The following is a 15,035-nucleotide window of genomic DNA, read 5'->3' as shown; positions in this document are numbered from 1 at the left end:
GACAATCAATTAACTTTCCTTTGGGATAATTTGGAAATCAAACGTAACTTGCTCCATCCAAAAACTTCCTTGCGACATGAGCTTTATTTTCAATATTATTTGCTCCAAACGAAATGCCACCGACCAAGAAAAATGCTGGTCATTTTGGCAGAGACTAGACACTTGAAAGCATTAAACAACGGCACTATTAGTCTGGAATAACGTTCTAAAAAACGACGTTAAAGTCTTTGATTTATGTTCAAGATGCAAGCCTGGCAATGGAATAGGAAAATATCCATTGAAAGGCTTTCAGTAAGATGCCACTGCATGGCCATAGATATATGTGGGTCTCCTACTGGGCTAATGAAAGGGGTTTAACGTCCTACTCTTCGGCGCCGACTGGGCTAACGAAGACGGGCTTACTGGGCAAAGAAGTCCGATCTCCTATAACAGAAAGTGGAAATGAGTACATTATGGTAGTATGAGATTACTATACGAAATGGGTAGAAGCCCTTACAATTCCAAAGCATTGTGATAATCTTTTTGTAGATAGATTTGTCTGCCCGAGGCAAATTCACAATGACCAGGGACGAGAATTTGAACCTTCCTTATATTCTACTATGTGGGAAATCCACAATCCGACTGTTTTGCTGAACGATTCTACCGTACTCTAAAAGAATTATTGTCCGTTCTCTCCCTGGCCGATAGGAGTTCTGTACAAACATCCATTCAGTGTTTACCGAATTTATTTATGTTGGGGAGGAAATTATCTTGCCAATTCGATATTATGTATGGAACTCCCCTGGAACAATATGACATGTGTCAAATCGAATAGGAAATATCACGAACTAATTTTTCATCATCCTAGGTCAGTGCTTATGTGGAGACTTAACCTCTCCCCCAAATTCTTAAATCTAACCTAACCTTATAATCTCACCAACAATCACGTGCCCTAAACTTATTTACATATCACCGACCTATGATTTCCATGTAGAATTCCGTAAAGGCACGGCTCGTGTTAACCTGTGGAAATGTTTAAACCAAGGCTGCAGGGATATTCTTATCTACCTCCAAAATTTAATAAAGACATTGACCACCCCCCACACACACACACACAAAACTAGGACGCACCGTTGAAACCTTTAAACTTCCTGATAACGTACGATAGGTTCCTATGTTAGGGTTTACGATTTGAACAAATCAAACTGGCTTGCGGAGAACTAGTAGTAATGCAAAAATTGGAGTAAAGTATACATCTAATTTATGATCTCTCGGAAACAAATACTGAACCAAAATTAAAGGTCTTGACAATCAATTAACTTTCCTTTGGGATAATTGGGAAATCAAACGCAACTTGCTCCATCCAAAAACTTCACTGCGACATGAGCTTTATTTTCAATATTATTTGCTCCAAACGAAATGCCACCTACCAAGAAAAATGCTGGTCATTTTGGCAGAGACTAGACACTTGAAAGCATTAAACAGCGGCATTATTAGTCTGGAATAACGTTCTAAAAAACGACGTTAAAGTCTTTGATTTATGTTCAAGATGCAAGCCTGGCAATGGAATAGGAAAATATCCATTGAAAGGCTTTCAGTAAGATGCCACTGCATGGCCATAGATATATGTGGGTCTCCTACTGGGCTAATGAAAGGGGTTTAACGTCCTACTCTTCGGCGCCGACTGGGCTAACGAAGACGGGCTTACTGGGCAAAGAAGTCGGATCTCCTATAACAGAAAGTGGAAATGAGTACATTATGGTAGTATGAGATTACTATACGAAATGGGTAAAAGCCCTTACAATTCCAAAGCATTGTGATAATCTTTTTGTAGATAGATTTGTCTGCCCGAGTCAAATTCACACTGACCAGGGACGAGAATTTGAACCTTCCTTATATTCTACCATGTGGGAAATCCACAATCCGACTGTTTTGCTGAACGATTCTACCGTACTCTAAAAGAATTTCAAGTTTCACGATAACCGGATTACAATTGTGGCACCTAGAGGGTCCACAACCATGATATACCATATATTTACACTATTTGCGTACGAGGGGCGTCCACTAGTCCGGCAATTTTGGACCGATTTTTACGCAATTCGAACTCAGCCATCATTAGGGTGTAACGGTGATATATTCAAACGTTTTTTATTTTAAATTGGATACAAATTGTTACCTCTAGGGTGACCACAAGCTAAACATGTGACTTCTCGTACCATCAAGGGGCATAACCCATGTAGTTATAGTCCGATATATGCCAATATCGAGATCTTTGGGAGATAGTCCGTTTTAGTGAAGACGGCGGGATGAGATGGGAATGCAATCTACATTATATCAGCTTATCTTTTAAACCACGATCTTATCATTAACCAGCTCGAAGCAATTTGCATTAAAGTGCATTTTAAAAACAATAAGTTTTTAATAGGTTCATTTTATCGCCAATAATCCGCTGCTAAATTTAAAGTTTAGCAAGCTAAACTAGCGGCTGCCAGGCAGGATACGCCCACATTTTGCAGGAGATGGATAGAGAACAAGCTAAACAAAAAGCTATTTTTCGTACAACCCAGGGCCATAATTCAGGAAGGTATGGTCAGAGTTCCGATATGCGTGAATATTGAAAGGGCCCAAGATCTTTGGGTAATAAATATGTATTTCAAGTTTCACGATAACCGGATTACAATTGTGGCACCTAGAGGGTCCACAACCATGATATACCATATATTTACACTATTTGCGTACGAGCGGCGTCCATTTAGTCCGGCAATTTTTACGCAATTCGAACTCAGCCATCATTAGGGTGTAACGGTGATATATTCAAACGTTTTTTATTTTAAATTGGATACAAATTGTTACCTCTAGGGTGACCACAAGCTAAACACGAGACTTCTCGTACCATCAAGGGGGATTACCCATGTAGTTATAGTCCGATATATGCCAATATCGAGATCTTTGGGAGATAGACCTATATTTTAAGTTTCGTCAAAATCGAATAAAACTTGTGACCTGCAGAGTCTCCACAAACAAATTATGGGCGGATGTCCGGACATGGGCAACCACAATATACGTCCACGTGAAAATATGGGCGCATAAAAACCCATTGGTTTAATAGAACCAAATGGAATTAAAAGAATTTGAACACTATAGGACTAACGAATTTATAAATATTTTTAAATGGGATAATAAATTCTTTTAAATCAATGTCCACGTAAATTAACTTTACATCTTTCAGAAATATTAGAAAGTAGCAGCAAATCCTTTCTTCTAAACAAAGTTGTCAAAGATCTCTTCTGGATGAATGCACATATCAGAAAACAAAAGGTAATACTCGGTGGTCAGAGTTTTTTTGCTTCCTGGATACAACATGGTTCAACTTGAGGTCCTAATATACGCGAAAAATAACTATAATATACTATTCAAAAAAAGTAGGGGATATTTGATTTTTAAGTGTTATTAAAGTCACCTAATGAAACTGACGAAGAAACAAATGATAAAATGAAATGAAGTTCACATTCATCGATTTATTCCAAATGATCGTTAGACTAAGTAAGGCACAGACTGACCATTATAAGGGTAAAATGATACCCGGGGTCAAACAGCAAAGTTACCACAGCATCACAACCAAGTCAGTAACGGGTAAATCCTCCTCTGTTTGCCAAACAAGCATTGATCCGACGTGGCATACTCCTAATGAGACGTCTAAGGTCATTTTGGTCCAGATTGTCCCATTCCTGTTGCAACGCAGCAGCAAGTTCTTGGACATTGGCAGGACGTTGTTGACGTTGACGTAACCTCTGTCCAAGCATGTCCCAGACATGCTCGATGGGGGAGAGGTCGGGACTCAGTGCTGGCCAAGGTAATGTGGTGATGTTCTGTTGTTGGAGGTAACCTGGACCATAGCCTGCTTATGACAGACTGAGAAACATTCATCGTCCGCGCCACAACCGCCTGTGTTGTGCCGATCTGTAGCATACCAAAGGCACGTAACCTTTCATTTTGGGTAAGCCGACGCATATCAAAATTTGTTTTCTGGTCACTAAAACAATTAAACTGATGTTTCCACCCTGGAATTCAATGCCACAATGACTGTAACATTCAAAGTCAGAGTCGTGCAAATCTTGGGTTGGACCCCCATGATGATCCCAAGCATCACTTGCATTCCATGCGGTAGCTATTGGTGCGTTTGGGCGTCACATGTAACTGGAAATGTTTCTTCTGTTAGGTTCTATAGTGACTTTTTTCGTAGTCATTTGCATATTTTAGTATTATGCCCCCAAAATCAAATATCCCCTACTTTTTTTGAATAGTATATAACACAACACAGTTCTATGGATATATCCAGTCGTCAAACTGCTCAGCGATCAATGTCTATGGAAGCGATTCCACATAAGCAACAATGCTAATTTTTGTATCCATACACAGCATGTAAACATATCACTCATTAATCGTTAAGTAATGAAACGTGGTATAAATCGACATGGTATACTGTTCGAAAGCTGACTAATTATCATACCAATATGCATCAAGCAATATTGATACATTGTATTGTTACGTCGTAGAAAGGTCTGAGATCTGTGCAAAAGTGAATAATTAAGATTCATAACTGTGTATATGGCAAAGACTTATCACAAAATTTCTGAAGCCGCACGACTTTCACATTGTAGTCACATTCTAGATTGTTATCAAATTAAAACAGTGGTCCAGATATACCAAAACGTATGGTTATCATTATCAGGCTGGGCTACTTGTATTCATGGAAGATATCGTGAAGGGGAGATGACTGGGTATTTCTTGCATATGTAACAAGGTCAAGTCTACTATTTCAATCTGCAAAATACGCGTGCGTACTTTAACCATAAAATGCAAATGATTATAGCATGATAATGTCTGCGCCCAGCCCATTTGTGGGTAATACCTTCTGGTCCAACTCTTATCGTCAGGTGAGAAAAAAATGCATTAACCCCGTTCCAATGGTCCATTTCCAGATAATAACATTATAAAAAGATGTGACCTAATAACAACCTTCATTTCTTATTCTGACAGAATGGAAGGATTGTTAGCAGTTGTGCTTTGTTTGATAGTTGCAGGTTTGTAGTTTTTTGCAAGTGATCTGCTCACTAACGTTGTGTTAAATTGTATCAGTACCTTGGGTGTTACATATCCTTGTTTCAATAATTTCTTTTTTTTTTAAATCCTTGGTTAGGTGTTAAATGTCCCTGTCGCACTAGTTTATAGTATATAGAGCGATAGTTTTAATTCAGATTTCTTCAGCCGGAGCCACTAGAAAACCATCTGGGGATTCAGAACAAGTTCCCACTTTTTAAGTATACGATACAACACATTTGTTTAGCTTTTCCCTCCTCAAAGAGAAATGATAGTGTTCTTGAAAAAGAAATATGCTAGCATTCAGATAATAAGCTTTGAAACAAGGTCTATAAGATCAGACAATTTAACCCAATTTCAGATCATTCCATTTTTCATGATGAAAACGTCATGTTGACGGGTGTTAAACGATTCTTTGAGACGTGGTGGGATTAATTAACTTCTTATCATGTCACCTTGACAAATTCATGTAATGTCTGTTGTCTTGTAAAGCAATTTGTACAGGAAGCTAATCTAGCATTACGCAATAGCCAGCGGTGTAATCATCTTGACGTCTGACAAGGACCAAGGGTATAAAGAAGCGGTTTGGAAGTACGTTAAGATCAGAACTCCGACAACAATGAGCCTAACCAGTGCTCACTCAAGACAAGCTAACTAGGAGACGACCACTGTCAAGATTGGTCGCATTATTTCTGTTACGTCCTTTTTGTATTCCTGATTGTTTTCAAATTTGAGTGAAGTCTGTGTCACTACAGGCCCGGGACTGTACAGCGCAGTGGACGCTTACGGCTGGCTCCCGGATACATTCACTCGATTTGATATTTGTTTATTTAGTGCAATGTCTATTTTCGGTCTTGTCCGCGGGTTTATCTTGTAGATTTTTGTTTTACGCGTAGTGCGGTCCTCCTGCACTTACTATTAAGTATAGTTGGGAATTGGTTTTGAGTCTACTCCAGAGCGCCTAAGCAGTGCTCACTCAAGCTAAGAAGTCATTAAGTATAGTCCGAAATAGATTTTGAGTCCAGGCCAGGGCGCCTAACCAGGGCTCACTCAAGCTAAGAAGTCATTAAGTATAGTTGGAAATACGTTTTGAGTCCAAGCCAGAGCACCTAACCTGGGCTCACTCAAGCTAACTAAGAAGTCATTAACTAAGGAATCATTAGCTAAGGAGTCTTGTACATATGTTTGGATGTATAATACAAATACAATATGAAGGTAAACCAGTGTTATTAAGACCCCGATTAAACGAATCAATGTTATAACATGGGCTAACCTCCGTCCATTAATAATTTGTTTTGTTTTATAAATTATAGTATCTACCGCGCCGGGTCCGTCGCAATGGATTACCGCGGGTAATTGTGGTATTTCTTCTGGACGTGCACCAGATCCGTTTATCGTTGGTGGAGATGAAGTCAGTCCCATGTATAAATGGCCATGGATTGTAAGTCGTTAGTTTATTAAATCATATTTAAAGTCATTCGTCCGTTCAAAATTTCTGATAGATATCTTAGTTGTGAGGGATTTTATGTGCCAAATATTTGCATATATATATATATATATATATATAAGTCATAATGGAATGGGGTTTAACGTCCTAGGTTTCTGCTCATAGTGGGCTAATAAACACGAGCTACACCATACAGTGCTATGAGGGAGGAAATTTCTCACGCGCAGCGGCACTGTGGTCTACTTTTATTTCGAATTTCAACTGCCAAAGAGTTCTTTTACGTGCACACCAATGTGTTAAGGAGACTAGGTTTTTTATGTCCACATCCGAACGGCTTTTACGTTGTCCCTTGCCAGGCCCTCCGTCCTACTTCACTGAAAAGTGTGGGGGGGGGGTGAACTTTATCAGGTAACGCAGAGATCAAACCGGGACCTCCACCTTGGCGAGCCAATATCCTGCTTATTAAGTCACAGTGGCCCCCAAATCTTACTGACTTTAATAACCATAACCTTAAAATCAATATTAACAAACTGATTTTAGATCTTTTCCCAAAATGGCTGTACTTGTTAGATTTTATTTAGTCATGGTCGTCTTCAATTTTAAAGGTAAATGTCAATTATTTGCAGTGTTCTTGCATTCCACATTTTATGACATTTCGTTTTGAAATTTGCCGAGATTGGTCAAAAGTTCTATAGTCTTCTTTAGCCCAATCGGTGCAGAACAGGAGACCGTTAAACACCTTTTCATTTCACCTCAAATGGTCTGATGAGTCCGAGCCACATTAAGACACGAACAAGAACGGATTTAAGCAGGTGGACCTATGTTTTCGGTGGTTGGCAAACTATGTCCAATATTCTCATTGGCCAAAAGTGAAAGGAGTTGTTCATATCTCGCATAGCCACTTTTTTTTACTACTTTTGAGGTTAAATTCAGATCAGATTGTTTTTGATATTTGTTTTAGATCCAAAAATAATATTTAACTGCTGTGTTCTTTCCAAATGTTAGTGATGAGACGAGCACTTTTCGATATAACGTACTGTGGGGTAAATAATTTAACCAATATAACAAACCTGGACGAGATAAATCAAAGAACATTATATTTCTGATCTGGCTCTGAGGCGAATTGTCTTTTTAATAGTTTTATAAAATATTGAGGTGTCTTTTTAATAGTTTTATAAAATATTGAGGTATATTTTGTTAGGGAAGTCTCAGAAGCTCTGGTAGTCATATATGTGGCGGTTCCTTGATAAAAAACACGGCTGGTAGATATTTCTTCGTTACAGCAGCACATTGCACGTAAGTAGAAAATTATATATACTAAATACATCCTATATATTTATCAAATTAATAGAAAGAAAAGCGACCATAATAAATGCATTGGCTATTGACTCAGGAGAGCCACGGTGACTCAGTGAGTAAGACGTCACGTGCTCGATCCAGGTGTTGACCGAGACAGTTCGCTGGATTTCCCAACCTTGTTCCCAGCGTTGCAGGATGGAGGACCTTTCAAAGGACACCGTATCGTCGTTCTGGTGGTACGAAAAACCGAGTGAGGTTGGATGGCCGAATGGTTAGCACGTGCGCGCTGTATCATAAAGCCTGTCATTGAGTCAGCTGGCGTGGTTTCGAATCCCCGGTTGTATGTGACAAGGAGTAGGGTCGCCAGTCCAACCTCGTGGGTTTTCTCTAGGTCCTCCGGTTTCCTCCCACTGCTAAAGACCCCTAAGTGCAAGCGAATTATTGAAATAAAATTAAACCATATGTTAGTCCCGAAATGACCTAGTTTGTGTGGAGTGGATGTTAAAACCCGTTTTCTCTCTCTCTCTCTCACGAAAAACCGAGATCTCGTGTACACATTGCGATGCACTTAAGGGAAACCATGGCAGTTGCAATGCGAAATAAGAGTATGCTGTAGAGTCTCTGCCAGGGTAAAATTGCCCTCATAGCACACTGTAAGGGATACCCCATTCTGCATTAGCGCAGCCGTTGCCAGAACAGCAGGACGTTAAACTCCTTTTCATCTTTTTTCCACATTGCCTCAATGAATCCGTCATGCAATGTTACAATACTTTTCTTAGTCAAATTTCATATGGTGTTGGTTCGAGAAAATTCATCGGGATTTTCCAGCGTGGTTTCCTCTTGTCAGTGGTGCAGGACGGAGGGCCTGACAAGGACAGTTGTCTAGTCGTTCGGATGGAATGAAACACCGAGGTCCCGTGTATACATTGGCGTGTACGTAAAAGATCCAGCGTTGCAGGACGGAGGACCTTTCTTGGACATCGAATCGTCGTTCGGGTGGTACGAAACACTGAGGCCCCGTGTACACATTGGGGTGCAGTTGAAAATCGATATAAGAGTAGGCTTCAGCGCCGGTGTCCTGGCAAAAATGTCCCTCATAGCACACTGTATGGCGTATGCCCGTCTTCATTAGCCCAGTCGGAGCCGAACAGTAGGACGTTAAACCCAATTTCATTACATATGGATTGATATAATTGCAGCTATGGGTCCAACGCTAACCGATTGTCTGTAAAACTAGGAACACATTTCCGAGCTGACGTTTCAGAAGGTGGAAGCATGATCTTAAACGTTAACAGTATTATCAACAACCCAAATTATAGATCAACCACCCTAGAGAACGACATTTCAATCCTGATTCTTACAAACAGCGAGTTTATTGTGGAATCAAACCAGATTCGTCCCATCTGTTATGCCAGTAGAGATCATTACGCTGGGGAAGTATGCACTGTAATTGGTTGGGGAACAACCACAGAATCGGGTAAGCACCTTGTTACAATACCAATTTGTTGGTCCTGGGAACTAACCATGAATTGACGGGGTTGAGATACTGGGCTCAACAGAAGGGGGGGGGGGTCTTACAAATGGACTCCCGAGACGATTTTACTGGGCAACCTTTTACGAGCAGCGGTAATACCACAACTGATGAAAACTAGTCATATGTTTGCAGCTTTATTTGGGAAAGGTGGAATAAGGCTGAATATAGATAGGTTTCTCACGACCACGATGCGCGACACCAAATTTGAAAAAAAAATCCGTCAAAAACCATAGCTCCTATCGCTCAAAAAGGGTTTCGGCAAGGTCGGGGAGCTGAATGTCGTTATGATTCATTCCCCCATCACCCGAAATGCTTCACACCAAAGTTTTAAATATTCCGTTAAAAAAAACTGTAGCCTATATTGCTTTCACAAGCCAGTTGTTGCATAACGGACGGACAGTGGGACGACTATATACGCTCAAACTACTTGCCGGTGTATAAAACGCAGGCTTGTAAAATCGGAATTTCTATCCATTTGGGGCCGGGTGGCTGAATGGTTTAATGCGTGCGCTTTAGATTATAAGGTCTGTCATTGAGTCAAGTGGCGTGGTTTCCGCGCTTGTACGGTCGATACCATCCTCTTCTATACAACCGACGAAAGGGAATTGTTGAAATACAATTGAACCAAGTGTTAGTCCTGATTGTCCTATTGGGCGTTAAACTCCACAGCCCCTCGCTTTCCCCCTCTCTGTTTATACACATATGCTAGTACATAGGATGCTACTAGACCGACTCTTAAGATAGTGGTAGGTAAATCCTCCACTCCCCAGGGCCGGTTGGCGAATGCTACTTTGTCTAGTTACCACAAGTTTAGTGGTGTAGCTACATTTTTATTAGTGGAGTTTGTCAACAAACGAATTAGCTCGGGATATTAGCTGTTACAGCCCATGACAAAATTATGTATTGTATTTTGGAATCCTATTAACTTTATCCCCGAGTACTACAGTAACAGCATGTCAACTACTGTTAAGTTAGCCTTTAATATAAACCAAACATTGAAAAACAACAAGCAGATGCTAATTGATAAAACAGTAATAGGTAATATCTCTTGATTTCCACGGGGATCACGTGGCTACGGTAGTAAGACGCTGGCTCGCTAGCCTGGCGGTCGGGTGTTCGATCCCTGCATTGGCCGAGAAAGTTCATCCAGATTTTCCGGCGTGGTTTCCCCTTGTCAGTGATGCAGGACGGAGGGCCTGACAAGGACAGCTGTCTAGTCCTTCGGGTGATACGAAAAACCGAGGTCCCGTGTATATATTGGAATGCACGTAAAAGATTCCCTGGCAGTTGGAATTCGATATAAGAGCAAGCCGTAGCGTCGCTGCCCGGGCAAAATTTCCCTCATAGCACACTGTATGGCGTATGCCCGTCTTCATTAGCCCAGTAAAGGAGCAGAACAGTAGGACGTTAAACCCCATTTCATTTCATTTCTTGATTTCCACAGGTACGTCAGCTGCTCGATTACAAGAAGCTTCTAAACCTATTTTATCCGATTCTCAATGTTCTTCTGATCTTGGTTCTAACAGTTACTACTCTAACTCTATGCTTTGTTCTGGTTATGCTGCTGGTGGAGTAGATGCCTGCCAGGTAAGAATAAAACTAGAATCATAATTTAAAGAATAGTATAAACTCATCGAATTCGCTATGACAATACCCAATCTGTATTCAGATAAACGACTCCATGGAATCTATTCTACGTGCACATGATGTCTGGGACCGTGTAAATTTACATCTCCGCCTTTCGAAGAAAGCAGGGGACTATCAAAATGGGTTCGTCCGTCTGTCTGTCCGTCACACTTTTTGGGACACAATAACTTTCTTCTAATTGAGCTAGAATGTTCAAACTTGGTGTAAGGGTTTATGAGGTCAATGCCTTGATGAGTTCGAAGATGAACATTTTCTGCTTAGGGTAAGCAGCGATAAGTAATTTGACCGGTTGATGTTTTGGGACACGATAACTTTAGTTCTAATTAAGTGAGAGTGATGGAACTTGGTGTATAGTTTCATTACATCAATGCCTTCACTAAGTTCGATAATGAGCATTCTCTGCCCCGGGTAAGCAGAGCGATAAGCAATTTGATTGGCTGAGGCTTTGGAATTCAATAACTCTCCTTCTAATTGAGTTAAAATGTTCACATTTGTCATAGTTGTTTATTAGGTGAATGCCTTGATGGAGTTCGAAGATGAGAATTTTCTGCTTAGGGTAAGCATAGATAAGCAGTTTGATTGGTTGATGTTTTGGGACACGATAACTTTAGTCCTAATCCAGAGAGAGTGAGGACACTTGGTGTATAGTTTGATCACATCAATACCTTGACTAAGTTCGATATTGAGCATTTTCTGTTCAAGGTAAGCAGAGCGATAAGCAATTTGATTCGTCAAACATAATAACTCTCCTTCTAATTGATGCTCAAACTTGGTGGTTTTCATTAGGTGAATACCTAGATGGAGTTCGATGATAACCATTGTCTGCTTACTATAAGCAGAGATAAGCAACCTGTTTGGTTGATGCTTTGGGGCACGATAGCTTTGGTTATAATTAAGTGAGAGTGATGAAACTCCAAGTATAGATTCATTATATCATTACCCGTACGTACGTAACTAACGTACGAAAATTAAATGGTAGCTAGCGCGGGTCTGTCGTTCAGATTGATCATTACCTTGACTAAGGAACGACCGGCAATTTGATTGCTTTTAATTGAGGTAGAATGTTAAAACTTGGTATAGATGTTCATTAAGTTCAATGATTAACATTTCGTGCTAAAGCTAAGCAATTTCATTGGGACAAGACAACTTTTGTTCTATCTAATAGAGAGTGGTGAAGCTTAGTGTATAGTTAATAAAGTTAATAATCAGTTGGATTGCTTGATACTTTTGAAAAAAATAAATGTGCGATTAATTAATATGTGTCATCTATTTATTTTGGGATTTCGGCGGGGCGGAGGACATCAGCCTCAGTGTTGGCTTGTTAACTTTATATGGATTTTATATTACCGGAGATGACTTCAAATATATGGATTTTTTTAATAATTATGTTAGTTTCAAAATCACGGTATACAGAGTTGAACTCGAGATACGTCATAGTCCTGAGAGGTATGGGATGCTGCTCTGGATATTAAGATGTTATTTTAACCTAAAGGGCAATTAAACGTTTACCTTAAACGCTACAATACTAAGTTAAATTTCAGACAAATTCCAAACTACTGAATTTCTTTCTTTTTGCAGGGTGACAGTGGAGGACCATTTTTCTGTCAACGAAATGGTGTATGGGAACTCGTTGGTAAGAATTATTGAAATACTGAAATTTCAGCGTCATTTACGTTATGAAATTTGACATGATATAATTGTGAGCCAGCATGCAGCGCGGATTCCATGTCGGCCGTATATGCCGGTCATGACTGGGGGCTATGGGAAATGCCCGAAACTGGATCTGACCCATCGGCCATTTAGCACGCCGGAAAATAGCATATCTTTCAAAACCAAATTCTCAAACATGACTACGGTGGACTTCCTTCATGAAACTATAAAATTCTATGACTTGTACATAATGTTGCAATATCGCTTCTGGCCTGGTGTTTAGCAAGAAGAGACATATATATCCTGTATTTTAATATCTTTTTGTATTTTAGGTATTGTAAGCTGGGGCTATGGGTGTGCCCGACCTGGTAGACCAGGGGTTTACGGTGATTGCTGGAATTTAAGAGATTGGGTTAGACAGACCATCAACTCCAACTAAATATTAAAACATTCACTGGATAAAGATTTCTATATCTTTTTTCACACTTTACCAGTCGTTCTGTTTTATTTAACGGACGGCGGATTGTTTAAAACCTTGCTCCAACCAAAACTGTCGCTTCTAGATTTGGTCAAAACGGACATAACATTTAGTCAAAACTAGAGTAGTTTGGACATAACGGCAATAAAACCCATCGATTAAATATTTAAAATATAAATATTTAATATATTAAATATATTCTTAAAAAAGAGAAACGCACATCCCATTTTTCATCATTTTTTTTATTTGAACGGGAACCTTGTTTCCATAAATCTTACTTGTTTTTAATGTCATCATGTAAGGATAAAAGAAATTCATTATTGGTTTAAATGTAGGGTCTCTCATTGTGTCTAGTCATACTTTTTGTCGAAATTTTTTTCGCTTGATTGCACCAAGGCACAGGAGTTTAACATCTTCGCAAGCTTTTCGCATTAAACCCAAATATAAGGCTATTTAAAATCAGTTGCATATGTAAACACTCAACGAGCCAAGTAATGCCCACATCTGAACGAAGACCAACGCAATAACGCTATTGGTCGGTTACAAGCAGGTGAATCCCAGACAGATGTAGCCAGACTGCTGAATGGTTCCCAGACCCAGAGTACCATTTCTCGCCTTTGTGATAGGTACCGACAGCGAAGTTTCAACACGTGACCGCCTAAGCTTGTGAGCCCACCTGCTCGTCACATCCGGTTACGTCATTTGCGGAAACGGTTCACAACAGCGACCTCTACTGCAGCAGTAATTCCTGGACGGTGTAGGATCTCAGACTAGACAGTCCGTAGATGCCTACGTGAAACCAGATTACGAGCCAGACGTCCCGTTAGAGCTATTGTTTTGAAATACGCCGACACCGTCAAATAAGACATGAATGGGCTCAGAAACACGGGGTATGGCCACAGCAACGCTGGAGAACAGTTTGGTTCAGCGACGAGGGGATGATAGAGCCAGGGTATACCGTCGACGAAATGTAACTATGCGTTTCTTTTTTTGAAGAGTATATAAAAACCTTGCTGGATACAATAGAGATTAGCAATGATACAGCATACATTAGTAAATATAACGTGTCTCTCTCCCTGATAATATCTACTACGTCGTTAACACATTTCATCGCGTGCATTTTGCATACCGATAGTTCATTGGCCAATCACGCTATTTTACCGACATTTCGCCTAATAGTTTGGATGCAGCTATGGCGGGTGTGGCGCCGGGCAGGGTAAGCTTACTCTTCCGGACACCTGTTACCACTGTTTGTCGTGTAATTTGTACACGAGGAGCAGTCCATTTGCTGATTACACTATTTTGCTTGAATACACTATTTTGCCTATAACGTTTTTTAGGACTTCGAATTCTGTCTTATGGTTTGGATTGTTCGTACTTGGTTTTATTTTATTTTATAGAACATAATCCGATCAAAGGCTCTGGACACGTCCTGCCAGTTAATGATTTCCTCATCTGTATTTTCATCAACTGGATGAACATTCTTATTTATCACCCTTACCTTTCCTTTCACCTGCAGCATAATGATGCACTTGATCACTAATAGGGAGATTCGATAATTATGATTGACTTAATTCCTGATAGCGTATATTATCAACCCGATTGGTGGAGAGAAGAGGGACCCCAAACACCATTCAGTTCATTATATTTATTTTATAGTCGTCACTTAAACTTACAACATTTCCACTTTTATTAGTCTAATTTGAGCACAAAGACACGTATTAATATAACTTGAGCACAATGGACACTGGTATTAATCTGACTTGAGCACAATGGACACTGGTATTAATCTAACTTGAGCACAATGGACACTGGTATTGGTCTAACTTGAACACAATGGACAATGGTATAAATCTAACTTGAGCTCGTTGGACACTGATATTAATCTAACTTGAGCATAA

The 15,035-nt window shown here is 39.9% G+C and overlaps 1 protein-coding gene across 1 annotated transcript; it reads left to right on the top strand.

Moving 5' to 3' along the window:
• Positions 1-5,015: 5,015 nt before the first annotated feature.
• LOC126812465 (trypsin-2) lies at positions 5,016-13,146 on the top strand. Its single transcript, XM_056098814.1, has 7 exons — positions 5,016-5,063; positions 6,393-6,520; positions 7,728-7,822; positions 9,025-9,302; positions 10,804-10,946; positions 12,585-12,639; positions 12,989-13,146. The coding sequence occupies exons 1-7, from the start codon at positions 5,021-5,023 to the stop codon at positions 13,093-13,095; spliced, it is 849 nt and encodes a 282-aa protein (XP_055954789.1). The 5' UTR covers positions 5,016-5,020; the 3' UTR covers positions 13,096-13,146.
• Positions 13,147-15,035: the final 1,889 nt, after the last annotated feature.

The sequence above is a fragment of the Patella vulgata genome, chromosome 2 (assembly GCF_932274485.2).
Source record: "Patella vulgata chromosome 2, xgPatVulg1.2, whole genome shotgun sequence".
NCBI classification, from domain to species: domain Eukaryota; kingdom Metazoa; phylum Mollusca; class Gastropoda; family Patellidae; genus Patella; species Patella vulgata.
The sequence above is the reverse complement of the archived record's forward strand: the minus strand, read 5'-3'. Positions and strand labels throughout refer to the sequence as shown.

What these genes read in the sequence shown, in the direction of transcription:
- LOC126812465 (XM_056098814.1), top strand. Translation starts at nt 5,021, where the DNA reads ATGGAAGGATTGTTAGCAGTTGTGCTTTGTTTGATAGTTGCAG. An exon ending in TGTATAAATGGCCATGGATT is followed by an intron (nt 6,521 to 7,727) that starts GTAAGTCGTTAG and finishes ATATTTTGTTAG; the next exon opens with GGAAGTCTCAGAAGCTCTGG. An exon ending in GTGGAGTAGATGCCTGCCAG is followed by an intron (nt 10,947 to 12,584) that starts GTAAGAATAAAA and finishes TTCTTTTTGCAG; the next exon opens with GGTGACAGTGGAGGACCATT.